This window comes from Penicillium expansum (assembly GCF_000769745.1).
Source record: "Penicillium expansum strain MD-8 chromosome Unknown contig271, whole genome shotgun sequence".
Lineage (NCBI taxonomy): Eukaryota > Fungi > Ascomycota > Eurotiomycetes > Eurotiales > Aspergillaceae > Penicillium > Penicillium expansum.
This window is the reverse complement of record NW_015971203.1, coordinates 159,633-186,751: the sequence shown is the minus strand read 5'-3', so window position 1 is coordinate 186,751 and position 27,119 is coordinate 159,633. Positions and strand designations below refer to the sequence as shown.

Below are 27,119 nucleotides of genomic sequence, written 5' to 3'. Positions count from 1 at the left end.
ACAAGTACGAAGCACTTAGTTGATAGAGAGGATAAACTACTGTTCTTTGTTCCATAACCTAGTCTCACACCGTCATGCCTCCTTTAGAGGTAGCGAAGTTGTCATTCTGCTCGTTGTAATTGGAAAGCCCATTTCAACTCTGCTACGGTATCTATCTTGCATTGGAAGCGACTTTTGCTCAAATCTACCATGTGAATTCAATGGGTACAACGGACTTGAAGTGCGGGCTTTCGGAACGCTCTTTGGCCTCAAGTGGTGTGTTGTAGCTATAATGTAGGCGGTGAAATTACAAGCTGTCATTTTCCCTACGCTCCCGAGCTTTTGAACCACTCTGCTCGCAAGATAGCGGCATATATGTCAAGTCCGTCACCTGCCCTCGTTAGTGATCATTCTCGGTTACCGCGTATGAGGCGAGCCTATAGATTTTAAAAGCAAAAATAAAGTAAGCATCGTTTAAACTTTCATTGCCTGTTCCTTCATTGGGCATATGATCCCATGGACATCAATATTCCGTGAATTCCAAAGGTTTCATCACATAGACCTCGGGAGACTATCTAGGTGACAAGTTCACCTGACCAGGCCATCTACATCACATCTATTTCAAGTCATTATCTTATCCCTTGGATATTATACTAGTACATTGTCGAAGCCTGGGTGATCCAATGCCCCCACAAAACTGCTAAAATTCCAACAAGGAGAACACAGAATATCGGAATCGATCCCAAAAGTGCCCTTGGAAGTACATCGATCATTGTGGGTGGCGTGACGTGAAAAAACAGATTGGCCGCCGAATGATTCGATGGCCCCTCCGTGGAAAGCCTATCAAGAGTTTTCCTATAAGTCGCTAATTCCAGCTCCGCGAGCTGAGGCCCTGCTCCTTGGACCTCAGGTAATTCGAAAGTGATGTGCGCTTGGTTTGGGTGTAATCGACTGTGGAACTCTTCATTCTCCACGCAGTATGAACATAGATCCATATGAGCGCATTCTCTGCAGACAAAGCGAGATTGATCGACGTTATCATTACAAATGGCACAGTAAATTGTGAAGCTAGCACCCGCGGGAGAACCTCTCTGGCTCAAATGTAGCTGGAGTAAAAATCGAGCATCGTCTAGGTTGTTGACGAACAGAAGATATCGACCCAGTTGCTGTATAAGTGGCCATGAGAAATCGGGCTGGGTCCGAAGCATTTTTGATAGTTCCATAATGGATTGACGAACGACACGCGCTTGGATTTCTCTAGGCGTCGTAACAATTGAGGGGTGGTGGGTTCGAATCTGGCGCACCAGGCTTTTGTTTCCAACTGCCCAGTCCAGTATGTTTCTACCATATCCATCTAGAAGAGATGGATCAGTGAAAAATTGGAGGAGATGCGTGGCGAAGTCGATATGACCCAGGCAAATAGCCAGATGAATCGGGGAGCGTAGAAGCTTGTCTCGTCCATTGATAGACGAGAGGAACACCGGGAAGCGATGAAGAATGGTGAGCATATTCTCTGAGGCTGCGACATGTAGAGGAGTCTGTCCAAGTCCATCCACGAGTGACGTATTTGCCCCAGCCCAAAGAAGAACTTCTATCCGATCAAGATGCCCACAAAAAACAGCTGCCAAAAGGGCTGATCCAAATTCCCCACCCTGAGCATTAACATCAGCACCAGCGTCGAGGATCATCTTTACCATCCCATTGTCTCGCCTGTTTCTACAGGCAGCCTGTAGTGCAGTTAGGTAATCCCCGCCCTGGGCGTTCACATCAGCGCCAGCGCGAAGAAGTATCTGTGCGATCCTACTAGTTTCCTGGAATCGACAGGCACCCTGCAAGGCAAACCCATACCGACCACCTTGAGCGTTGACATCAGCGCCAGCATCGAGGAGCATCTCAACATTCTTATCATCATGGTTTTTGGCACAAGCGGCTTGCAGAGCAGTACCATAATAGCCACCTTTCGTGTTGACATCGGCACCAGCGTCGAGGAGCATCCGCACGCTCTTACAGTTCACAATTCCTTGAGAGGCGGCTTGCAGTGCAGTGCCATAAAATCCAGCCTGGATGTTGACATCGGCGCCAGCCTCGAGGAGCATCTGGACAATCTCTTGTTTGCCAGTTTCTCTACCCGCAGCTTGTAGGGCAGTCCCGTATCTGCCACCCTGGGCGTTTACATCGGCACCAGCATCGAGAAGTATCTTTATAATGTGAGAGTTCCCCGCGTTTGCATAGGTTTGGAGGACAGTCCCATATTCACCACCCTGAGCGTTCACATCGGCACCAGCGCTGAGGAGGATCCGTACGATCTCCTGATCCGTGATATGCGGGGAGCCGATATAACCGCCAAGCCTTCTGCTGCCTAGGGCGCTCCTAGCACAGGCATTCAGGGCAGGGCCGTGCTGATCATGTTGCACGTTGACATCGGCACCAGCGTCGAGGAGCAGCTGTACGATCTCACTGCTGCTCCCCTCTGCACAAGCAGCTCGCAAGGCAGTACCGTGTTGACCACCTTGGGCGTTGACATCAGCGCCAGCACCGAGGAGTATCTTTACAATCTCACTATTGCCTCCCCCTGCACAAGCAGCCTGTAAAGCATTACCATATTCACCACCTTGGGCGTTGACATTGGCCCCGGCTCCAATCAGAAGCTCAACAACATTCTGATGCCCCTGGCGGGAAGCATTTTGAAGAGCACTGTGGGCGTCACCCATTGTGTCTTCAAGATGCACACCTTCGCATATGAGCCATTTGACAAAGTCCATGTGCCCGTAACTAGCAGCCACAATCAACGGAGTCATTTTGAGCTTGTTTTCTGCCTTGAAGTCGTTTCCTTTGTGCAATAGAATTGTTCCCGCCGTTATGTGGCCGCATCGCGCGGCGAAATGAAAGGCTGTATTTCCAAATTTGTCAGACATCGCACATTCACTATCGTCCAAGGACACCCGCTCCAAGATATCAACGAGATTTGCGGCTGCGGCTATGTGAATCAACCTAGCACCCGAGGGTGGGCACAATGGGTTAAAAACGTCGAGGGACTGGTATAATTGTACCCAATGCGTTACCACTTTGGATAGAATATCTTCTTCGTCAAGCGGTCTCAGTCCACGGCAGTGAGCAGCCTTTTCTGCATGGACAAACACGTTGTGGGTGGCATAATCAAGTAATGGATGGTTTCGGATGAGGTCACTCTTCGGCTCGTGTAGCTCCCTTGGAAAGCCTCCACGAAGGAAATGAATCATCAAATAGATAAGACAAGTTCGGTAGAGAGCTGCGTGGGATTGGAAGTAAATCTCTTCATTTTTTTGGACTGGGCTGCTTGTTCCGAGCATATTACTCATCATAGCCAGCCCTTTTGCACGTAAGAATTCGTTGACGGACTGGTGCACTACCTGTACGAATTCGGCCGAATCCTTGCCTGAGACAACTTCGGCTAATCCACCCGAAAGCACATTGATTCTTAGCTTCATGCGTTTGTCGCTTTCAACAAAACCGTGAATCTTCTCTATGGGCTTGAGAGCGCCTGTTATCTGCGCATCCCCGGCCACCAAAGCATACCGTATTTCCTTCAAAGCCAGTGGTCGTTCGGCTACACTTAGCCATTGGAACAGCGAAAAAGATTGCTTCAAGTTACGCATGTCTATCACTTCTTTCAAAATATACCTGTACACATCTTCTAGGCCGTCTGGGACCTCGTGTAACCAGGAAAAAATGTCCTCATATGTCTCGCCTTCGTATATTCTCCGTCGCATTAAGGGCATGATAAGACGAACCCATTGGAAAACACCATTGGCTTGCTGGGTTAATCTTTTAATCAGAACCTGTCTCGTATCTTCGCTGAGGCTGTCTTCGACCTCTATCTGAGCAAGTATATCCCTAATGTATGTAGCGATATCCTTGCCGTTATAGTGTTCGATATGTATCTCCAAGGTTTGGGCACTGCAAATGATAGGATAGTGGCGACATGAGATGCAGATTCGGATAGCAACGTTCTTTCGCTCTGCCCGGTCAAGAAGTTGATGGAAGAATGATGCAATTTGTAGAGCAGAGACATCTCCAGTCTCATCTAGAGCATCGACGAAAATCGTCACACGTTGTCGACTAGAAAGGACGGTATCTACAAATAGTTCTTCAAGCATCGTTTGTGGCCAAGTCCAAATACCTTCTTCCCACCCAAACAGATTGCATCGGTGCTCATAGGCCTCGCGTACCTGAGACCGGAGGGTCGCATCGTACAAGAATATTTGATTCAGTAAAGATCGAAACATGCCAAATGGTGTACGTTGCATCTCTGTGCCTCGGGCGGTGAAGAAAAAGTCGAGCTGGACATCCTGGTTGTCTTTCTGTGAACTCCCAAGTTTCTTGTGTAGAAATAACATCAATGTCGATTTTCCGGCACCTGGTTTGCCCTTTATCCACAATAGACCACGAGGTTCACTCCTCCAAGATTGAAACTTTTCCAATTCTAAGATCCATTGACAGGTATTCGTGTGCCATGGCTCGACGTTATCTCTCCGGTCTAGCATATGCGGAAATGCCAGTGATGCCAGTATCTCTAACAAAATAGTCAATGACAATCCTGTTGGTAGACATAGAGCGAGACGAACTGTTATCCACCGTCCGATGTGGGGAATCTGTATTTTCTGGCCCTAAAAGTGGCTCCGAGTCAGCTGAGCCCGGCTAAGCCCTGGGCAAGCCATCTCGACAAACTTACGGGAGAAAACATTCACTGTCCCGTTATTGATCCCAAACTGAGACCCCGAGTTTTGGTCACCAAACGATATTGAATCCATGATTAACATGCGTCCTCCGTAGGTGAAGACACCAGGCGCGAGAAAGCGGGGGTCCTTCGAGGCTCAATTCGACAATCAGGTGATTTTCGGCCCCCTGAAATGCGTTCGTCTTTTACGCGCAACCTGGGCACTTGGGCAGCTTAGGAGAGAGACGACAGTTCATCTGACCCCTGTCCCCCGGGCTGAGCTGACCGGTGTGACCCAAAAGCCACGTAATTTAGCACAGGTCAGCTCAGCTCGCATATCAGTATTTTTTACATTACATATAATAGATACTACTTTATTAATCCTTTATTGATGCCTTTTACTTTCACTCTACATTCTGAAGTCCTAACCATAGAACTAGACTTCCGTATAACCCAGTTTGGGTCAAAGGTCTCAACTCAGAACCTAACCCAGTCTGAGTTAGACTCAGACTGCGACATCGCCCATGGACGGGCGGGTGGGCATGGATTGCCCATTGGCCTTATGTAAGCGGGAAGTGGGCCCTCCAGCCCTTAGGGCCCACGGGCCGTAGGCGTTATAGGCGCCTGTGGGCCTTTTTAGTAAGCAGAATTTCTTGACCTTATGACCTATATTATTTATATATTTTTTCTCTATATTTTTAAGTAATTTGATTATATATATAATGACTTAATACTACTATCAATTTTCTAACCTCAGTCAGAAAAATAAGCTTTAGAAGCCTTTATATAATAACTTAGGTATTTAGTATAGTTATATATTTATACTAATATAATATAAATTAAGTATTAGTAGGCTTACTCCCAGGTGACTCAGATAACAATACTCGAGCCAAATGACTCTACTCACGTTACCTCATTATCTCGATACATTTTTCACGCAATATATGAGAGGCCAAAACGTGTGGGGATCTCTTGGCATTTGGTTGCATCGGTATATTGATCTGCTAATTTTGAAATGTAATCTTAATCAAGCGTGAGTCGCGAGGAAGGACGCGAAAAAGAACGAGGCGGCTCTGCAAGGGAATACCCGGTAGGTATGGAATATGACTCTTGTGCATAGCCGTTCTTTGACTGATTGATGACTTTGAAGCCTCGGTCGAAGTTTTTGATGCAAATAATAGTGCATAAAATCGTTCCAGAAGTCAGCACCACAGATACAAATGCAAAGAACAACATCATGTCTTTCCCAGCGGTACGAGCCCCACAGAGAATGACGATGCGGCTGATGAGATATGCGAGTAGACCGAGGTAGCATATCTTGCAGAAATTTAGTAGTAGTTCTCTAGGGGGGAAGTAAGATAACTCACAATAATTCCAACCACGGCAATGGTTCGTTCGTGTTGGACAACCCAAATACCAAGTAGCATAACGATAAACGCAACCGGGATGAGGAGCATTGTGAGAGTATACTCCGGTTCGTAAAAGTGGATATACACCAGGTTGTATTGAATGATGAAACCCAACAGGAAGTAAAAGAGGAGTTTTATCAAGACCAGGAAGATCTGTGGTCGCCTTTTGTTAGCGTGGATACTCAAGAATTGTTCAATGGGCAGTGAAGCCGTAGGTGGTAGAGACTACCTCATAGAACAGATAACGCATTCGTGTGTTCGAACTGCCATGAACAGACTTGTAGATGACCCATGAATACTCCCTATGCAGAAAGAATACAAACAAGCATAGAAACAGGGTGCACACTCCTACAACGATGACCACTAAGATCTCCGCTGGCTGGATCCGGGGCCAGACGTTGCGAGTGACATCTACCAGAATCGGAAACTTATGACGCTGCCTGTACAGCCCCGCGGTGGTAGTTTCCATCAATTTGTACTGCATAACAGAGTACACAAAGCTGCAAATATTGCAGATGCAGACTGAAAAGAGAAGAACATTATTCTTGTGATGGATCGCGTCCAGCGCAAGGATGAACTCGTAGACACAAGCGAAGATTAAAATCCCTAGATTGATTGGGATCATGTAGGAGACTGGCACCTGAGTTATGGTGGGAGTAACCCATAGCTGCCATTCCACAAGTATATAGCTAGGGTTCTTGTTAGGGTGGCTCGGACGAAGATTGGGAGAGCGTACACTTCAAGGGCAATGGTCAAGATAGCCTGCGTGAATAACACGCCACATAGCCACCATTCATTTCTCGAGGTCGGTCTATACATGGCTTTTCCGTTCACCAAAACATTTGGAAGTGGAAATAAATGATTTTATTCCCCTTTCTCGCTGCCTAATTTTTCGTCTACCTCCACGTGATATTTTCTAACTGACCTTGGTCGATGTGAAGCGCCAAGCCAATGGGAGTTATTTCGGTCAAATATTAACATTTTTCAGTCTCCACCAACGCAGATCTTTCATTGGATCGACTATTGCACATAAGCCACACCCGATGAGTTCGTCGCGAACAGCGAATCATTGTACGCAGTATAATTTTGATATTTTTAGGATATCCATTCTTAATGGTGTTGGCTGGTTGGTTGTTATATGAAAGAGTAAACGATAAAATCGGCTACGTCTAACGGTGCCCCGCCTATATGAAATCTATCTTTATCGGAATATGTCTTTGCCGCGCGTACATCTACTCCTCGTCTGAGGCCAAGCTCATAGCACCACCCTCCAACCCACACACTATCGCCACTTTCAGTATTATACCAAAGGCCGTCGGTTTTCCGTGGCCTAAAAGCGGATGGTGTGGATCTATCGATTTCATACCCGCATGAACCTATGCGGAAGACCCCGGCTATCGACCGGGGGATGTTAAGCCGGTTGCAACCTCTTAGGGGTGTAAAGATCTTTGGTTTGGTGTACGAGATGCATGTGAAGAGAGGGGCTGCCGCAGAGATAGTGAGACTGTGTGTGTTTGTGTACAGAGAGGTCATTATGGGAGGGGTTAGATATTGACATGACTTACTCACATGATAGAAGTCCGTACTCGCTCGCAGTCTGATAATTGTCTCCCCTTTACGATGGATACTCTCCTTGGTTGCATAGAACCAACCCTATGTCCTTTCCTTCTCGTTATTTTCCACTTCTATCTCGTCTTTTTATTTGTTCCCTGTCCTGTACAGACGTGTGTTCCTTCTCAGACACGGCTTTATCCTAATTATTCACAATATAGTTGTCATGTGGGATATATATATCAGCGGGGTTGTGAATGCCGAAGCCGAATCTTTAGTAGATAATCGAAATTAGTTATACTCCGCAATAAACCACAGAAGCAAACAAATCTACAAACCATGTAATTGATCTTAAAAAAGCACATAAAGTAGTAGTCCTAAGCAAAACTGCCATTTTAGTGTTGGGAGCCTTGAATAAAAAAATGAAAACAAAAAAAATGAAATGGACGGGCAGCGATTCGAACGCTGGACTTTTCGCATGCAAAGCGAACACTCTACCAACTGAGTTACGCGCCCAATTGATACGATTATCAGGTGATTATAGGTACAAATAGTAATAGACAGGACCCTGGATTAGGGGGGCATGTAAGGTCAGTGTTGACGGGGTTGGTTTGATTGAACAGAGTTGGGGTTGGAAATGCCAAGTTTCTTTCTACTCAACCGCATCACTGTTTTTGAATAGCAAACAGAGGTATGGTGTTGACTTGAGGAAAAGGTGTGGTCCGCTAGAATGATAGCCTTTGGAGAGATGAATGATAATGAGACGGAAGCTCGTAAATTGAAAGGTAGTTGTTGAGATCCATGTCATGGAGATTACATCTATTGAGATCGAGGATACATGTTTCAGAGGTAAGTTCTACTTAAGTCTACGAGGGTCTGAACTACATAAAGGCACTTTACTACAGTCTACTCCATCCTGAAAAGAAAAATATAGAAAGATGTCGGTTCTTATTGTAGAACACAAAAAAATGAAAAGATAAAAAACATCACAGAGGGTCGTATCCCGTTTCCCATTTCCCGTAAGACTTAAAATTAGCAATAACGAAAGTTGACTGAAATCATCTAATCAACCTCCTCCATGGTGCTCTCGCCGGTAGCCTCGGCGGGAGCAGCAGCCTCAGTGGCGGGAGCGGCCTCCTCCTCGTCGATGTTCAGACCGAGAGAGACGAGCTTGTGGATGCGCTCGGAGAAGCTGGCGGGCTCCTCGATGGTGAAGCCAGAGACCAGCAGGGAGGTCTCGAAGAGCAGCTGGGTGATGGACTTGACGGTGCGGTCGTTCTCGCCATCGGCCTCAACCTTCTTCTTAAGCTCCTTGATGATGGGAGACTTGGGGGAGATCTCGAAAGTCTTCTTGGAAGACATGTAAGAGGACATGGAGGTGTCACGGAGGGCCTGGGCCTTCATGATACGCTCCATGTTGGCGGACCAACCGAACTGGCCGGTACGGATGGCGCAGGGGGAGCCAACCAGCTTGGAGGAGACAACAACCTTCTCGACCTTGTCGCCGAGGACGTTCTTGAGGGCCTTGGCAAGGTCCTCGAACTCCTTCTCCTCAGTCTCGCGCTCGGTCTTCTCCTCATCGGTCTCCTCAAGCTCGAAGTCCTTGGTGATGTCGACGAGCTTCTTGCCGTCGTACTCCTTCAGCTGGGTGAAGGCGTACTCATCAATGGGGTCAACCAGGAACAGAACCTCGAAGTTCTTCTGCTTGAGGGTGTCCAGGAAGGGAGAGTTGGCAACAGCCTTGATGGACTCGCCGGTGATGTAGTACATGTTCTTCTGGTGCTCGGGCATGCGAGTGATGTAGTCAGCGAGCGAGGTCTGCTCGTCACCGGACTTGGTGGACTGGTAGCGGAGGAGCTTGGCCAGAGTGGGGCGGTTCTGGGCGTCCTCGTGGATACCGAGCTTAATGTTCTTGCTGAAAGCCTGGTAGAACTTGTCGAACTGCTCACGGTCCTCGGAGATCTCAACGAAGAGCTCAAGGGTCTTCTTGACGATGTTCTTCTTGATGACCTTCATGATCTTGTTCTGCTGGAGAGTCTCACGGGACAGGTTGAGGGGAAGATCCTCGGAGTCGACAACACCCTTGACGAAGCTGAGCCACTCGGGGATGAGGTCGGTAGCATCATCAGTGATGAAGACACGGCGAACGTAGAGCTTGATGTTGTTCTTGGTCTTCTTGGTCTCGAACAGGTCGAAGGGAGCGCGCTTGGGAACGAAGAGAATAGCGCGGAACTCAAGCTGACCCTCAACGGAGAAGTGCTTGACACCGAGGTGGTCCTCCCAGTCGTTGGAGAGGGACTTGTAGAAGGAGGCGTACTCCTCAGTGGTGATGTCGGCGGGGTTGCGGGTCCAGATGGGCTTGGTCTTGTTGAGCTCCTCCTCCTCGATCTTGGACTCCTTGACGGTCTTGGTCTTCTTCTCCTTCTTCTCCTCCTCCTCATCATCGACCTCCTCGACCTTGGGCTTCTTCTCATCATCCTCATCCTTGGTCTCCTCAGCCTCCTCATCGGGGACCTCGGTCTCGGTCTCCTTCAGGACGTGAAGGTAGATGGGGTAAGAGATGAACTCGGAGTGCTTGCGAACAACCTCCTTGATGCGGGCCTCGTTGAGGTAGTCCATCTGCTCATCCTTCAAGTGAAGGATGATCTTGGAACCACGGCCGAGCTGCTCGCCCTCGGTGTCCTCCTTGAGGGTGAAAGTGCCACCGGCGGCGGACTCCCAGATGTACTGCTCATCATCGTTGTGCTTGGACACAAAGGTGACACGGTCAGCGACCAGGTAGGCAGAGTAGAAACCGACACCGAACTGGCCGATCATGGAAATATCAGCACCGGCGGACAGAGCCTCCATGAACTGCTTGGTGCCGGAGCGGGCAATTGTTCCAAGGTTGTTGATCAGGTCCTATAAGAGATGAATATTAGTCTTTATGCCCAAATAGAGAGATAAGGAGAAAGTGAGAGATGACTCTCAGGGCAGAAACTTACAGCCTTGGTCATACCAATACCGGTATCGCGGATGGTAAGGGTCTTGTTCTCCAAGTCGGGGATGATGTCGATGCGCAGATCCTTGTTGGAGTCGAGCTTAGAGGGGTCGGAGAGAGCCTCGTAGCGGATCTTGTCGAGAGCATCGGAGGCGTTGGAGATCAACTCACGAAGGAAAATTTCCTTGTTGGAGTAGACGGTGTTAATGATCAGCGAGAGCAGCTGAGAGATCTCAGCCTGGAACTCGAAGGTCTCAGACATGATGGCGGATTGTGATTCTGAAAGAGAATCCGAGTTAGAAAAGGATGAATTTATAGCAATTGAGGGATATGTAGAGAGATGCAGATGCAGAGTCTGATCAAGCGGTGGAAAGTGGGGGGAAGTTGGAAGCGGTGACGAGAAGAACAAGGACAGGGGATTTTATATCTTACAAGAAAGCAAAGTAATTAAAAAGAAAGAAGCTCTGGGGGGGAGGAACCAAAGCAAAAGGGAGAGATGAAGAGAAAGAGTCGAAGAGGCGGGCCAGTTCCTTTTGTGTTTCCAAAAATTTCTGGTGGAGAGTTTCTACGGTGATCCAGCAACTTCCACGTCGTTCAGGCAACCCCTGCAGCTCTCTCGATATTATTCTAGACTCTTCTGCTTTTTCTTTTGCTTCTTATTTTGGAAATATTCACTGTATTTTCCCCAGTTTGTAGCTCTTACCTTGGCTTTTTGTTCTTTATATTTGCAGTGGCAAGCTGTTAGTGCCTCAGGCACCTGAACTCTAGAATCTTCCCCGGATGGATGACTCGTCGACTCACGATTAGGTAAGCCCTCAAGGTCCCCGAGTATCAATCTACAACATGGTACATCAATATACAGCAACTTGGGAGATTCATTATTCTCTAATCCATATTTGGTAGGCTCATAATCCCATGATACAGTTGTAATCCCCTCCGAGAATATCCCATTTACACATCAAAAAGGGAAAGTATCCCATAGAGATCCTCATAGCCAAGACAATCAAAAAAAGAAGCAAAATACAAGAAAGACCGGGATGGCGCACCACCGTAAAACCCTGGAGTTTGCTATGCTAGTTAAAAAAAGATGCGATATAACGTCTTGCAGAAAGGAGCAAGGAACAGATCATGGCAGAAGACACTGAAAGAAAGGAATATGGTGCAGAATAAAGAGAATCGTGAATGTCGAAGACGAGACCCGATCCCAGCAAAAAAAAAAAAAAGAAAAAAGCAAAAATAGGTCAGGTTAAAACACAAGTGCCCAGAGGGAAGGAAAGAGACGCAACTTTTCCAGCCAACCCGGACCAACCGCTAATATGCACTGTGACGGGAAAAAAGAGGGGAGGCAATAGTCACGTAACACATGTCATTAGGAAGAGACGGGGCAAAAGAAAAAAGAGAATCAAAATCGGAGTAATACAGATCCTGAGAAGATCATCCACCGGAGGAATGCTCACGGGAATTGCGAGAGATATCGGACCGACGGGGAAGAAGAACGTAGAGGATCATCAAAATCACGTAGAGTGTTTAAGCAGCTTGGGGCTGGCTGGGGCGACCCTTGGCGGCAACGTTGCCACCGCGGCCACGGGGAGTGAAGCCACCACGGCCCTCACGCTGGAAGCCACCACGGCCCTGGCTGCCGGCGCGGTCACCGCGACCACGGCCAGCACCACCACCACGGCCGGCGGGGAAGCCGTTGCTGCCGTAGGCGTTGCCACGGGGGCGGCGCTCCTCAACGAGGATCTGCTCGCTGCCAATCTGGTGGGGGTTGGCGGCAACGGCAGCGGTATAACCGGCGGGCTCGTTGAATTCAACGAAGGCGCAGTTCTTGGGGCGGCTGACATCGAAGTACTTCAGCTTGCCGAAACGAGCCAAGGTCTGCTTGAGCAAGCTGGCATCGACCTTGTCGTTGACGTTCTTGATATAAGCGAGGACGGTCTCCTCAACACGGGGCTGCGACTTCTTGTGGCCGTCGCCGGCGGTTTGCCATCCGGCTTCGGTGGAAGGGGCGTCCTGGGAACGGGCAGCGTCCGCGGGGGCGGCGGTAGCGGGCTGAGCGGCAGGGGGAGCCTGAGCAGCGGGAGCAGCAGCCTTAGGAGCAGCAGGGGTAGCAGGGGTAGCCTGGGCAGCAGGAGCAGCCTGGGCGGCCGAAGCCTTGGCAGCAGCAGCGGCCTTAGCTGCGAAAGAGGTAGTCGCAATGCTAGCCCAGGTCTTGGGGGCAGCGGGAGTGGCTGAGGTCTCCTTCTCAGGGACCTCCTCCTTTTCGGGAACGGGAGAGGGCTCAGGGGTGGCAGGCTCCTCATCCTTCACAATTTCAGCCTCGACGGCAGGAACGGGAGCGGGGGTCTCCTCCTCAACGGGAGCGCTGTTGGTCTGGGGAGCGGCCTCCTCGGGCTCCTCAACCTGACCGTTGGCCTCGACCTCCTCGAGCTTCTCATCGACATTTGAGACAGCGACTTCATCAGCCACCTGGGGCTCCTCAGCGGGAGCCTCGGCAACGGCCTCGGGGGCTTCGGCAACAGGCGCAGCAGGGGTGGGCAGCTCGGATTCTTCTTCTGGCTCTTCGGCCATGTATCGGAAGATATCATTAAGAACATAGTAGCCATTGGGCTGCTCGGCGAGGACGAAAGTCTGCACGAACTTGCGGGATGGCTCGGAGTTGTTGGAGATCTCACCAATGACCGAGACCAGAATGTTGTCGAAAGAGGCCTGAGAATCGACATTCAGGACGCGCACCTTGCACTCCTGGAACTTCAACGAGTTGAGCTTCTCGTTGATGGCCTATGAAAGTGGAGATGCTTAGTTAGATAACATTCACATTGAAGGATCCAATTAAAACTCACCTTAGAACCAACGCTGACGGGAACTGACTCGGCCTCAGTGCCGAAGACCAGCTGAGAGCGGCGAGAGTAGAACAGGTGAAGCTTGTCGGGGTTGCGGCTCATGGTGGTGTAGTACTGCTCGACGAAATACCAGCCCACCTCATCCTTGGAGATCTCATTCTTCTGCTGATCGGTGGGAGTGACGGTAGTCGGGGTGGAGGATTGCGCAGGCTGGAAGCTAGCAGCAGTGTTCATGGTGACAGATGCATGGTTGTACGATTCGGGGAAACCGTGCTGGGCAGGGTAGTTGCCATTGATGGGAACCTGAGTCATATCGGCCATGGTGTAGGATTGAGGGGTTTTATCTTCGGTTTCGGGTGGAAAATGAGATTAAAAGTAACCGAGCGCGGCGAAAATGATGACCGAGACTATAACGGCCGAAAGGCTTTTTTTTAAGAAGAATCAAGCGATGAACGTTCTAAAAATGAAATTGTTCGTGTTCCCTCGCTTCACTGGATGCTCGTTAGTTTTGAGATCTTTACCATGCGATCGAATTGGACATGGTAGATCTGAACTCACGATGCGAAATGGACCAAGCACCAATGCAATCAATTGAAGAGGATAGAAGGAAAGCACGTAAAAAATAGAAAAAAAGCGAAGCGCTTTGAGATTGCGGAAAAGCGGGAAGTATAGCTGAAGTGAGAAAGAGTTCTCGGTTCTGATGGGCGCGGAGAGGGATATGTGGAGGGTTTGAGAGAAAGATGAGAAAGATAGATCGAGAAAATGTGGGTTTGGAAGATGGACAGAGGCGTGGGGGGGAGATTCAGGTAGAAAATGGGAAACAAAAAAGAGATGGAATGAAGCTGTGGGAATTCGCCTTCGAAGAAAAGAACTTCCTTCTCTTTGACTCCGTGCGGGTTTCGCGTGGGCTTGGCGGATGGACACCGCCCGGCAGAATTTATAGTACTTAGTATACAAGAATATGTGTATACTCTGTATATGTTGTATTATTAGGAATTCTATCGATATAGATGAAGTTAAGGAAGAGTTGCATGATAATTTAAGATACGTGACAGCCAGACAAGAAAAATAAGTGAAAAGAAAATACCAGATCCGGATGTTCATACTCAAGGAAATAATGCGCATCTCATCAAGTCAAAACGCCACAAACTGATCCGAAAAAAAGAAAAGAGGGGTATGATAGGACATGAAAGGGTGACTGTAAAAGAGGACAACAATCATAATAGCCGCATCGATAGAGGCTCCGATGTTGAGACGGAAAGAAAATGCAGAAATGAGGAACAAGAAACAAGCGAACGATCAGAGACCGCTAAACAAGTAGCGAACAAAGTACATGGCAAGTAATTTGTCTCCTAGATGTATCGTTGCCATCAGGACTAGTCAGTCCGCACCTCATTCTTCTCAGAGAGAGGCTTGCGCATGACAGCGTCTTGGCCAGTCATCCTCCGGCCGAGAGCGCGCTCGACCTTAGCCCCAAGAGCGAGTTTGTTCAAGTTGTTTGACTTCTCCTCTGTGGGGACGAATCGCTGCTTGGTGAGAGGCTTGTTCTCGAGGCGCTCGAAGCCATCGTGGAGGTGGTAGATGTCAGCGATTCTGGGGTCGCCGCTGGGTAGAGTGCCGTTTGTGCGATCGGAGGCAGCCAGCGAGGGGCTTCCACTGATGGTGGAGAATCGCTTCGAGTTTCGGTTCTGTAGTAGGTTAGGCTTGCGCGGTCCTCAAGAACGAATGGAAAAGCTCTGCGACGGGCAGAGTGGGTGTAGGGGAAGAGGAAGGGGGGAGGAATTCCTACCGATTGAGCCATAATGGGACGTTCAGAGTCGAGAGAGGGTTGGCGAGCCATTTCTGGGAGGCGATATGGTTATAAAGAGGAGAATTTGCGCCGAAGGAGGGGCGGGTTTCAAATTGTAGGTATAGGAAGGCCCTTGAATGGAATGCAGCCTGCAGGATTGACCTGTTAGTGGGTATTACTGCCTAGTGGCTGGCGATCTCGAATTTCCAAGGGGTACATACTCAATTTGGGTAAAAGGAGGTGTGTTGGAATCACGCGCAACGGTATCAATTCAGTGCAGGAGTAAGAATAGAGTCACAGAAAGGAGAAGACAAAACGGGGTGGGTCGAATTGGTGGGGAAAGACACAATGTGTGGCGGGAAAGGGGTGGAAGGGTTTTTTATGGAAAGATCGACGTAATCGTAAGATGCGTATTAAAGAGAGTCTGCGATGAACCTCCAAGGTAGATATGTATGTATTATGATTATACACAAATCAAAGATCATAAATCACTGCATAGTGATCAATGATATCTTTGGAATGATTCAAATTCCCTTCTCTGATGTCAAGAAAGCTTTACCGGGGATATCTTTGCCACGTGCTGCCACGCGAGCCGATCATCTCGGTAAGTAGTTAGGTACTTCAGATAGGGGGATGAGGTACGACTGTACGACTATACTACTATGAGATATTTTATTTTTAAGGTCTCTATTATAATCATGTTGTATATTGTAGCAAAGAGGGGAGAATGGAAGTTGGTAAGATTACTTACTATCTATATCATAGGTACTATTGCAGCAAGGGAGAGTACCTCGGCCGATGCAAATATGTATCATTTTTACACAGACACAGAGCAACACCCCTTTTTGCAACACAAGGTACCATGATGACCACATTCGAAACAACAAAATAACATGAAACAAAACTGCTTACACCAACAGCCATCTAGTCCCGGTCTTGGCATCCATGCAGATCCGAAGGATCAGGCAGCTTTGAGAGTCTTTTAGTCACTCATTTTATAGTTCAAAGAAGTCTGACACTACTGAACCGCCAATCACTAAGCTTGAAAGCCATTAGAACAATAACTATCATTTTTCATTGTTACATAAAGTTGAGGTGAAAGCAACGTTGGAACAGAGTATACTCCGCCACACACCGCGCAGATTCTGCCGCATTTACTTCAATTTCAAGGCGCGCAGCCATCTCTGTCGATCCTCATTCAATACGATCAACAGCTTTCCTGCAGATATGGCGAAACCGAAATCCTTCCTCAGGGAGACAAAGACAAAGAAGAAGGCTGCCTCAAAGCAGGTATGTGGTACCAATATACCCCGCACAGAACAGCTTGGTCATGATCTCATACATGTTGATATAGGTACCTGTGACCGCAGATGATTTTCTTGCAGGTGTGTGTTTGAACCTCAATATTTCAACAACGCCTTACAGTCAGGAACTAACCGCCTCTAGCTGGCGTCGAGCTAGAAGAAGCCGGCGAGAAATGGCGGGCCGGAGATGCGGCCAAGTCCATGCGCTTCTTTATGCGGGCCATCACCAACTATGACGAAGGTCTACAAAAACATCCCGGCACGTTCGATCTAGCTTACAACAAGTATGTAAAGCCTGCAACGATATTGAAACAAGCCATTGTTTTGAAATTTTCAAATTTCATCCATGATTGAGAGGTATTGGTTTGAGTTTACCTTTACTAACACACCCCGCCCAGAGCACGAGTCCAATATGAAATTACCCAGCACCCCAAACTAGCGGCCCAGCTGCCAGCGCCACAGGGTGATCTCTTGCAGGTTGCCCTGCAGTCTCACCGGGATGCGCTGGCTTTGGAGCAGGACAATGCTGACGTGTTGTTCAATTCGGGCCAGGTGCTGACCAGCATAGCGGAGTTGATGTCCAACGTGAAGCATCCCGACGAGGAGCAGCAGATGCAGGCAGGAACCTACCTGCAAGAGGCGATTGAGCTGTTCCAGCGGTGTCTGATGATCCAGGAGATGAAGTATACGGAATTGCAAGAGGAGATCGAACTGATGGAATCTGGGGATGTGCCACCGGAGCCGGAGGTTGTACCACAGGCCGCAGGGCAGCCCCAAGCCGAGTCCGCAGGCGAGGAGCAAGAGCAGTGGGCGATGATTGTGGAGCCCGTCACGAAGAATACGCTCGTGGACACCGCGGTGGCGCAGCTCGAGACTTTAACTACTCTGTGCAACTTGTTGACTTCTAACCCCACTGGCGGTGGTGTTGGTTGGGTGCAAGAGTACTCGTCGGAGCTTGTCCAGTCGCGACTGCCTGCTTATGCCGAAGGTTCAGACAGACAGTATGAGGCGGCCTTGGCGCGCGCCAAGTTCATCTGTGCCTTGAACGATTTACTCTACCGAGGCGGACACACCGATATCCAAACCTACCAGCAGGAGGTTGGACAGGTTTTTGGTCCAGAGCTGGATGTATCTGCGGATCCTGAAGGACTGTGTGGAAAAGCAGATGCGCTCACGTCATTGAACCAGGCGCTTTCAGACATCCCCCCATCAGAGGATGACGAGGCGTTCGAGAACGCGGTAGCATTGCGTTGGAAGTCGCTTTCCACCGCCCTAGACGCATTGACGGCTGCTACCAAGCTCCCAGATGCCGACAACCTGCCCAAGATCCACCTTGGTCGCGGGGACGCGGAGATGCATAGATGGTGTCTTGGACGAGCGCCCTGGAACCACGCCATGGCGAAGCAGAACGGAGCTATGCTCCTACGCAACGCTCAGACGTACTATCGCGGGGCAACAGCTCTGGCCCGCCGCGACGGAGCGGCCGAGGAAGAACGCGACGGAACTTACAAGGAGGCGATTGCCGCAGCGATCGAAGGCCAGAATACGAAGCTCGAGCAGCTCAAGTCAACGAACCTCCAGCAGGTGATAGTCGTGGCGCAGGATATGGTGGAAGACGGAATGGTTGACGGCAGGGAATTGAGTGCCCTGATTTCATCATGAATCGGATAGAGAAACAGTTTCCGCACCACGATCACAGACCCGGACGGGCTTTCGCCTCCTCATCCATCTGGATCGCGTCCTGGCGAATGTGATGTTGTCTGCTGAATTGCGTGGCTGCCGTAGCAGCACCCTCAATATCCGAAACGACCAATCCAAGATGCGACAATAGCCGTTCAATTTCCAGTCTCTGCGCCTGCACAGTCTGCGCAAGCTCGGCGTTTTCCGCATGAGTAGCCTCGAGTCTGGCGTTGAGGGTCGACTGCGCTTCCTGCAGATAGGGCGTAAGGTGGGCTTTGTACAGATCTTCGGCGCCGAGTGTATGCGCGCTGTATAGTCAATAAAGTTAGAAGTCAGAACCAAAAAAGGCAAAAACAGACATAGTCCGAACAAACCAAATCTGTCTAACGTACACTGTTCTCTCTTGTCCCTCGGCATTCTCTCCCTCCTGCTCCCTCCTAGCCCTCGCATCCCCAACCAGCCGATCAAGCTCATTCAAATGTGCCACCGCATCCCTTTCTGCGACAATATCATCAAACTCAGCCTTGGCATTCGCTTCCAGCTTCGCGTTCAACTGCCGCCAGACACCCTCCAAGCTAGCAGGAACGTGGCGCGCAGGTGTCGGGAAACAGCCTGCAAAGTTCGCATACGAGTTTGCACGGAGCGTGCGTGCCAGAGCCTGTTCGAAGACTTGGTTTAGACGTGAGGCGCGCGGGCCCGGGGGTTGGGGGATTGGTGCTTGCGGGGGAGGGGACGGCGACGGGGCGGGCGGTTGGTGGGAATTTGATTCGGCCATGGTTGATGTTTCTGCTGTCGGAATTGAATTGTAGAGTGGGAAGCAATGAAGAGTATGCGGGTATGGCGAGAGTGGTGTGCAGCAAGCTATTTGTGGTTCTTTGGGAATTTGGGTCTGGGGTGTTGGACGGACTCTATTCAACGCGACGCGACGGTCACGTGTTTCTATAGATTGAACTTGGGTCGTGAATTATGTCGATATTTGTAAGTTTATTTTATTTTATTTTCATATTCCGTCAAATGCTACGGAGTAGATAGTGCTAGTATGGGTGTATATCGCTTACATGAAGCAGTGCATATGATATATTGCAATGGGAATGGGGCAATCATTATCAACCAACTCCCAGCCCTAACTCGATGGATCTAAGCCCAGCCAATTCCGACGTCTGTTCTCCTCATTCTCAGTTTTCACCAAAAGAGCAGGACTTGAGCTTTGAGAGCTTTTTCGCATATGAAATGATTGTGTATTTGCCACCGAACGGGGCATGCACCACGAGGATACGCGGCTATGGAGGTCAGACCAAAGTAATTTGAATGCGGGCCACGAGATAGAGACGTAAATAAGGCTGTTCCAAAAGCCCTGGAGTGGAAGAACAAAGCTAGATGCATAGTTGAGACTGAAATTAAAATCGTTAGGACGAGCCAGGGAATAGACTCTGTTTATCGTCGAGGGGACCTGCAATGCCGAACAATCAACATACGAAAAGAACCGACAACGGTTTTCAGACTATAATGGGCTTCGACTAGACCTACCCATGTAACAAGCAATGCAATAAAAAACAACATAGCGTATTTAGTATACGCCCACGTAGCTGAACTAGCTTCTGCGGACGTCGACCTCCGCTGTGAGTCCACTCCATCCGGTCGTACGGTCTTGCTAGAATTCTCCTGCTGAAGAGGACTGGGACTGAGATTCGAGCTGGGACCTTGAAGTGTGCTGCTGGTATTCCCGCCCTCGATCGTGACTGAGTATGCTCTAAATGCATTAGACGGCAACCCGCGCGCGGCGCCCTCCGACAAGGACCGGCGCTCTGGGGTAGAACAGGCGATCTCCCTGGTGACTTGGATGCCAGTCAACATAACAAAAGGGGATTCTGGGACAAGGTCTGAATCAATGCCACCGAGGTTCCGAAGCTGGCGCCGTTTCTGGTAAATCACCGTCCCTGCTCGTAGGTAGATGGCGAAGGTCAATGAGATAATGAGCCAGACTGGTCCATAGAATATGGCGATGCGGAGGAAGGACCACTGTACAGAGATCCAGCACCAGAGCTGTTGGGCAGTAGTTGGATTAGCATATTATGGTAGAAGGGAGGGCTTCGGGGGTTTGCTTACGATGGCGGAGCCATATATCCGGCCTCGGGCTTGGGTCTGGACGAAGAAGTATGCGAAAGCTGGGATGAATGGAACGCCATAGCAGCAGAGCACATATTTCCATTCGAGCCGGCGTAGTTGGTCCGAGTCGTATTTGTGGAAGAATGTTAGGTAGACGTTGCATGCCATTGCGAATGTCCATAGTGCATCGGCGGGCATGAACCTATTTCTGCTTTTTAGCGGTCGTCTGCTAAGGGTATTTAGTTACGGATTTGATACGAACCATTGAATCAAAAAGCCCTGGAACTGGCACAGGGAACTATCAAACCCAGAATGAATCCCGTCTGCCGATATGATGGTGGCTATATTAGCCATGATGTTACCCCATGATGCATAGAACACCAAGCGGTTGATGGGTTTACGGAACGTGGGGGACCAGATAAAAGTAGCGACTATAACAAAAGTTCCAACCAGGGAAATAGTCGAGCAAACACGCTCTGTGACCGAGATGGCCAATATTTGTTGTTCTGACAGCGTCATGGTATCATGGTCTATGACCCAGTCTCCGCGAAAGGGAGGGCTTCCAGCGCCTGAAGGTTATATCCAACGGCAGATATGAACCGAGAAGATCCTCGTGGTTCAACAAAGCCCAGTTGGCTTGTGACAGATGATCGTAGATTTACCGGCGGGGACTTATTTTTTTTGGGTTATGGTTCGCCTTCGAAACAGAAGGCAAACGGTTCGAGTAGATATGACCAAAGCACAATACTACCTGCTTATTATCCGTAACGGGCAACAAAGAATGTAAACAAAAAGGCAAATTACAAAAAATTCAGGACTAGCCCAATAAGCATATTGCTGTTATTCCCATCGGCTTATAGCTAGGAATATGCCGGCCTGATGTCGGGCGCTGTGGTAAAGGGCGCGGTCCCAACAGTATTAGGTTCAACAACCGCCAAGAATAGGAGTAAGAACTAAGCAGGGCAACTTTTAAATGATTTCTTCCTCTCAAACACCGCATGGGCCAGGGCTCAAACCGGTGCTCCCAGGGAAAGACATGCGAACGATTCTAGTTTGGGTGGTACCACAACGTGCAATCTCCGGGTAATTTGCGATATAATTAGGGGATTGAATAAAGGACAAGTACTGGCCTGCTTAGACAAGTCTGGGAGGCAAAGCTCTTGGGTTGCACTATTGATTAGAGTCATCGTTCAGGCGTGCAGCCTTGGTTCCCCGCAGCTGTTGGGGTGTTCACAGGTCCTGAGAATGAAGTAACCTGAATATGCCAAGGGTACAACGGTGACAATATTTTGGGGGCCTTGTGAAATCCTAAAGTCAGTGCGCCCGTGTGTGACACTAGCACATTTGTTTCCCCCGATGTTTTCACAGCTCATTAGTCGTTGCAGAAGACTAGATTGAAATACGGGTAACTGCATGTTTGAAAGATTATTCCGAACAAGCATGGAGACATTCAATCGCCAACATAATGCATGCTCGAAAGGGTTACCCCAGGTACTTACGGCCGGGTACTTGATAATGAAGCGCAATACAGCAGCCATGGGCTTGTTCGTTCCGAAAATCTTTGGCCAGTGAACAAAGAACCAGTTGCAGTAACAAGTCAAGATATTCCCGAGGATTGCAGTTCCAACGGGGCCATTTGAACTAGGCCCAAGTGTTTGTTGCACATGTCTTGCTCTTTGTGTTAATAAATACAGCTTGGGGTGGATGGCAGACTTCATTTCTCGAGGAAGAGCTATTTAGAAAACAAGCAGAAGGTTGATAACATCTGGAGCACTGCTCCAGATCATCATAAAGACAACAGAACAGTGTTCTGAAGTCAATTCATCTCCAAGCAGACCAGATATTCTTTATCTTTGACAAAACTGGCCCAATATCCGCAATATCAAGTTTAAAAAAAGAAAAAAAAGGGAAGCAAAAATATCCATCATCGGGTATAACGCCGAATTCTCCCATGTCCAATTGTCTAATCGAGCTCGTCATCTCGTCATGCGCAGTCTAGACCGCTAATAAGCGGGTTGCGGGGGGATCATGCCTCCGTACCCAGCCATCTGCTGCTGCTGGTGCTGCTGCTGCAATTTAGCCTGGATCTGGGGCAGATCATGGAACCACGGGTGCTGCAGGGCCTCGGTGGCGCTGATGCGCATCTCCGGACGGAGTTGGAGCATACGGTTCAACAGATCCATCCCGATAGCATCCATTTGAGGAATGATCAGCGACAGATCCTGCGTGGCGTAGATATGGAAGTCGGACTTGTATTCTGGCAGCTGCGAGATGCCGGGCCATGTACGTTCAGATGGTGTGCCCATCAGGCGGAAGATCTTGACCAACTGATCCTCGTTAGTTGTGCCGGGGAAAAGCGGACGACCCGTGTACATCTCTGCCATGATGCAGCCAGCGGACCAGATATCAATGCTGGTGTTATAGGTGCGACTTCCGAGGAGGACGTCCGGTGCGCGGTACCACAGAGTGACGACTTCGTTGGAGAAGGTATTAACTGGAATGCCGAATGCGCGAGCCAGTCCAAAGTCACCCAGCTTGAGTTGGCCCTTCTTGTTGATCAGGAGGTTCTGTGGCTTCAGATCGCGGTGGAGGACTCGGTTATCATGGCAGAAGGCGATACCCTTGAGTAACTGGTGCATGAAAGACTTGACCGTGGCAGGATCCAGCTGTCCACGATCACCGCGAGTGTCCATATATCTCTTCAAATCTCTGTCCATGAACTCAAACACAAGCATGAGTTTGTTTTCCGTGTGGATGACATCGTAGAGCGAGACAATACTCTCATGCTTCAGCTCCTTCATGAGCGAGATCTCACGGATTGCGGTTGATGGGGTTCCCTCCTCCGAATCCAGGTGTATCTCCTTCAGCGCCACCATTTCACCGGTTTGGCGATTGCGCCCTTTAAAGACCTGTATTATTTTGCATCAGCGGTGAACGGAGGAGAGTGGCGATCAGGATAGGAGCGGGGTAGAGAAGCGGCGATATGGAGATCGAGATTAAGACGTACGGTAGCATAAGTGCCTTCGCCGAGCTAGAAATAAGACCAATACCAGGTTAGCGAAGATCCGAAGTCTAAGACCAGATAAGTAGAAAGGCATACCTTTTCCAGCTGCTGGAAGGAACTGGGCTGCTGAGATTTGTCCATTTTCTGTGGAACTTTGGAAGCCGGTGGCCCCGATGGTTTGGGTTTAGAATGGAAGAGAAAGTGACCAGGAGAGACCAGATTTGAGGCGATCTTTAAAGGGTGGGCTGCAGGATCCCTAAAGTGCTCCATGCTGAGACGTGAGGGAGGAGCCCCGCGCTGAGCGGCCCGGGACTTATCAGACTTGGCCTTTTTTTTTTGGCCTGAGTTGGCAGGCGCTTATTATCCCTACACTTATTTCTATTTTTATTTTGGCTACAATTGGTGTATTCTTTCACGGTGATTTTGATTTCAGTGGATTTTTTTATCTTATTTTCTAAATCTATAAATTGACTGGGAGTTGGGATACAACGGTCGGGAGAACTAACTGGGATGGATGGCTACATCGAACATGATCAGTGGAATCATCTCCAATATTCCCAAATAGCATGGCTTCATTCCTTACGCCACCAACATTGACAATACCAATAGGCATGCCTCGGTTGTGTGCTCGTTCCACTAGGCGCCAGGCCGAAAAAGTCGCTAGGCTGGTGCCCAAAATGAGTAGCCGCCCAGCATCATCAATGGCCTCCTCAGCCGCTGTCTTCACCAGTGGATCGATATTTTCACCAAACATGATCACTGCCGGTTTCAAAATGCCGGCATTTGAAGTCGCCGATAACGCACCGTCGCTCTCTATCTCTACAGTCGCCTTCTTGCCATCGCTCAGCGTGGGAGGGTTCTCCAAACAGGTCGGACATGAAGGATAACGAAAAGTAGAATATGGTGCTTCAGCGAGATCGACATCACCATCCGGGTTAAGCTTCAAGCCTTTCTGCCGTTGTTCCTCCGGATTATCGGTATCGAGCGCACCCTCTGCAACTATACGAGCTAAAAACTCCGCCCAAGCTGGATTGAGTCTCTCCAGCGATGCTTGAAAGTCAGCGCGGGGAAGTTGGTTTCGACAGCTCGTGCAGACGACCGATCGCAAGTATCCGTGTAGTTCGAGGGTAGACAAATCCGGATGCGCGAGGGAATGAAACGAGTCGACATTTTGTGTCACAACGGAACTAATGTACCCCTTCTCACTGAGACCTTTAATTGCCCAATGAGTCGAGTTCGGCTTCGCTTTCAAGAGTCCAGGCCATCCAACGAAGCTGCGCGCCCAATACCGCTTGCGCGACTCATGGTGGGAGATGAACTCGTGGTAGTAAATCGGACGATAGGATTTGTTTACCCGGTAGGTACCCTGGTCGCCTCGATAATCCGACAGACCAGATGCGACGGAGATACCTGCGCCAGTCAGTAGTACCGTCTGGGAATGTCTCCCCACATCGATGCCGCGGAGATTTGAGGACGGCGGTGCAGTGAGGAAAGTGCTGATAGCCTCAATTGCTCCTGCAATCGTTGTCGCTGCCCGAGGAATTATGATAGCAGGTGGCAATGGTCCCGTGAAGGGAATCCGAATGGCAGGCGTCGTCATTGAAGACGCACATTATACGTCCACGGGGTGTCTTGGCGAAACGAGAGTGGAGGCTCTCCGACGATTGCGTAGTTGGATGCTTGGCGGGACACTGCGTAAGAAGGTATTGAAGATTCAAGATTCGTCAGAGATTATATACTAGTTTCATATGAAAGATTGATAAAGAAGGACTCTGATAGGCTTCGGGGGGTAGTCCGAGTTAAGGGGATCAATAGGAGACATGGAGATGGTCATAGGGAGAAATGCAAGCGTGCAGATTGGATTGGAAACGGAAAATCAAGGGAATTGCCGGATGACATGAACATCCCACCTGCACCTAGACATCCCATCCTCCGGGTGGATTTAGACGTAACTGAAACTAAAACCCTGTCTTAACAACACAAAGACCCCTGAAAAGACCACCCTGTCCAATCCTTTCATTGTGCTCGCGTGCCCTCGACGCGATGCCGCTGACGCAGCCCCTATGCAGGCTTCGCCCTCTCCACTTAAGGATCTCCAGTCTCAGATCTCTTAATGCCCAGCGGCGCATACTTACTTCTACTCCTTTTTTAAAAGACCCTTCTTCCTTCATTTTTCACTCCAGACCTCGTTCCATTCCACGTCCGGCAACATCTTTAGCTATGACACAAACTAGGGATCATGGCCATAGCCACGGCCACGGTCACCACCACCACCACGACAATACCTATCTTACCTCTACAAACAAACGCGACGCTGGTGTTCGCATTACCCGGATTGGTCTCGTCGCAAATTTGTGTATGGCAATTGGAAAATTCATCGGCGGTTATGTCTTTCACTCTCAATCCCTCATCGCCGACGCCTACCACGCGCTCACCGATCTCGTTTCCGACTTTTTGACACTGGGAACCGTTGCCTGGTCCTTGAAACCCCCGAGCGAACGATTTCCTAATGGATATGGAAAAATCGAGAGCATAGGTGCGCTGGGAGTTAGTGGGCTCCTGCTCTGCGGAGGAGTGTTCATGGGTCTCAACGCGGGACAGGTCCTGCTGGCTCAGTTCTACCCCGACGTGGCTGAAACAGTAGCTCACTCCGGGATTTTGGGACATGGTCATTCGCACAGTCATGGGCCGATTGGTCCTAGCATCCACGCGGCGTGGATCGCAGCAGGCTCGATCGTGGTTAAGGAGTGGCTCTACCGTGCCAGTAAGTGAATAGATGCAGGGATCTTGGTGTTTATATCAATCATGTGACTAACTTTATATTCTAGCCATGAAGGTTGCCGAAGAGCGCAAGTCATCTGTGCTTGCATCCAACGCTATTCACCACCGCATCGACTCCCTGACGAGTATCGTCGCCCTTTTCACAATTGGAGGAAGCTATGTCTTCCAAGACGCCACCTGGCTGGATCCAGTTGGCGGGGTCCTGATCTCCCTGATGGTCATCAAAGCCGGTTGGGGCAACACATGTACCTCTCTTTTGGAGTTGGCGGATACTACGGTTGACGAGGAAGTACGACACTCTGTGGAGGATGCTGCCTCCAAGGCCTTGAAGGATCTTGAGGATGGACACGAAGTGATTGTTCGTGACGTACAAGGCATGAAGTCCGGTCAAAACTACCTTATGGACATTGAGTTGGCTGTGCCGGGTGCCTGGGCTATTAGCCGGTCGCGACACATCGAAGAGGCCGTTCGCACAGCTGTTGGATCTGGAGTTCGTGGCGTCAAGCGCATCAAGGTCCGCTTCATTCCGGTGGAAGATCAGAACCTCACGTTCTCGGATGAGTTCGTTGCGCAAGATATTAGTGGTGACCCGGAGACACCCCTAGATGCTCGGAAGCATCAATAGGGATAGAACTCTGCAATGATACCCTTAGATGCGCGATCTATATGTATAGATTGAATATAAAACAAGTCTACAATATAACAGATACAACATATAACATACGGAGTATATAGTGGGGCAGTTCTATTCTACCGAGAATTTAGCAGAGCAACAGCTAGCAAAAGCTATTTACCCGGCAAAACCATCTCGGGCTTGACTTGACATTCCTGGGAGAATCATAAACTTGACCTAATTGGTTCTCGGTATTCACTTTCCACTTTTTCAACTGTACTTCGTATAAAAGAATCATAAATATGCGAAGTCCACTATGGGAACCGGTTATAGTCGCTTTACATCATCATCCCACCTGGGAATATTGCCGCTTGCACTTGGACA

The 27,119-nt window shown here is 49.3% G+C and overlaps 9 protein-coding genes across 9 annotated transcripts; 2 read left to right on the top strand and 7 right to left on the bottom strand.

Moving 5' to 3' along the window:
• Positions 1–632: 632 nt before the first annotated feature.
• On the bottom strand, positions 633–4,355 carry PEX2_081300 (ankyrin repeat domain-containing protein; the record flags this gene model as incomplete). The annotated part of the gene is made up of 1 exon (XM_016745400.1): positions 633–4,355. One exon carries the CDS (start codon positions 4,353–4,355, stop codon positions 633–635), a length of 3,723 nt encoding a protein of 1,240 aa, XP_016602159.1.
• Positions 4,356–8,697: 4,342 nt separating this feature from the next.
• hsp90 (chaperone Hsp90) lies at positions 8,698–10,877 on the bottom strand (the record flags this gene model as incomplete). The annotated part of the gene is made up of 2 exons (XM_016745399.1): positions 8,698–10,536; positions 10,620–10,877. The coding sequence occupies 2 exons, from the start codon at positions 10,875–10,877 to the stop codon at positions 8,698–8,700; spliced, it is 2,097 nt and encodes a 698-aa protein (XP_016602158.1).
• A 1,265-nt stretch (positions 10,878–12,142) lies between these two features.
• On the bottom strand, positions 12,143–13,779 carry PEX2_081280 (NTF2 and RRM domain protein; the record flags this gene model as incomplete). Its single annotated transcript, XM_016745398.1, has 2 exons — positions 12,143–13,396; positions 13,459–13,779. 2 exons carry the CDS (start codon positions 13,777–13,779, stop codon positions 12,143–12,145), a joined length of 1,575 nt encoding a protein of 524 aa, XP_016602157.1.
• A 1,055-nt stretch (positions 13,780–14,834) lies between these two features.
• PEX2_081270 (uncharacterized protein) lies at positions 14,835–15,298 on the bottom strand (the record flags this gene model as incomplete). The annotated part of the gene is made up of 2 exons (XM_016745397.1): positions 14,835–15,146; positions 15,248–15,298. 2 exons carry the CDS (start codon positions 15,296–15,298, stop codon positions 14,835–14,837), a joined length of 363 nt encoding a protein of 120 aa, XP_016602156.1.
• Positions 15,299–16,474: 1,176 nt separating this feature from the next.
• Positions 16,475–18,213, top strand: PEX2_081260 (uncharacterized protein; the record flags this gene model as incomplete). The annotated part of the gene is made up of 4 exons (XM_016745396.1): positions 16,475–16,537; positions 16,602–16,632; positions 16,694–16,835; positions 16,950–18,213. The coding sequence occupies 4 exons, from the start codon at positions 16,475–16,477 to the stop codon at positions 18,211–18,213; spliced, it is 1,500 nt and encodes a 499-aa protein (XP_016602155.1).
• A 31-nt stretch (positions 18,214–18,244) lies between these two features.
• On the bottom strand, positions 18,245–19,006 carry PEX2_081250 (PMF1/NNF1 family protein; the record flags this gene model as incomplete). The annotated part of the gene is made up of 2 exons (XM_016745395.1): positions 18,245–18,539; positions 18,624–19,006. 2 exons carry the CDS (start codon positions 19,004–19,006, stop codon positions 18,245–18,247), a joined length of 678 nt encoding a protein of 225 aa, XP_016602154.1.
• A 400-nt stretch (positions 19,007–19,406) lies between these two features.
• Positions 19,407–20,535, bottom strand: PEX2_081240 (putative cAMP receptor-like protein; the record flags this gene model as incomplete). Its single annotated transcript, XM_016745394.1, has 3 exons — positions 19,407–19,511; positions 19,759–20,274; positions 20,338–20,535. 3 exons carry the CDS (start codon positions 20,533–20,535, stop codon positions 19,407–19,409), a joined length of 819 nt encoding a protein of 272 aa, XP_016602153.1.
• Positions 20,536–22,340: 1,805 nt separating this feature from the next.
• Positions 22,341–24,941, bottom strand: PEX2_081230 (cyclin-dependent serine/threonine-protein kinase phoA; the record flags this gene model as incomplete). The annotated part of the gene is made up of 4 exons (XM_016745393.1): positions 22,341–23,246; positions 23,345–23,368; positions 23,438–23,638; positions 23,925–24,941. 4 exons carry the CDS (start codon positions 24,939–24,941, stop codon positions 22,341–22,343), a joined length of 2,148 nt encoding a protein of 715 aa, XP_016602152.1.
• A 620-nt stretch (positions 24,942–25,561) lies between these two features.
• PEX2_081220 (cation diffusion facilitator family transporter) lies at positions 25,562–26,747 on the top strand (the record flags this gene model as incomplete). The annotated part of the gene is made up of 2 exons (XM_016745392.1): positions 25,562–26,105; positions 26,170–26,747. 2 exons carry the CDS (start codon positions 25,562–25,564, stop codon positions 26,745–26,747), a joined length of 1,122 nt encoding a protein of 373 aa, XP_016602151.1.
• Between the last annotated feature and the right edge of the window lie 372 nt (positions 26,748–27,119).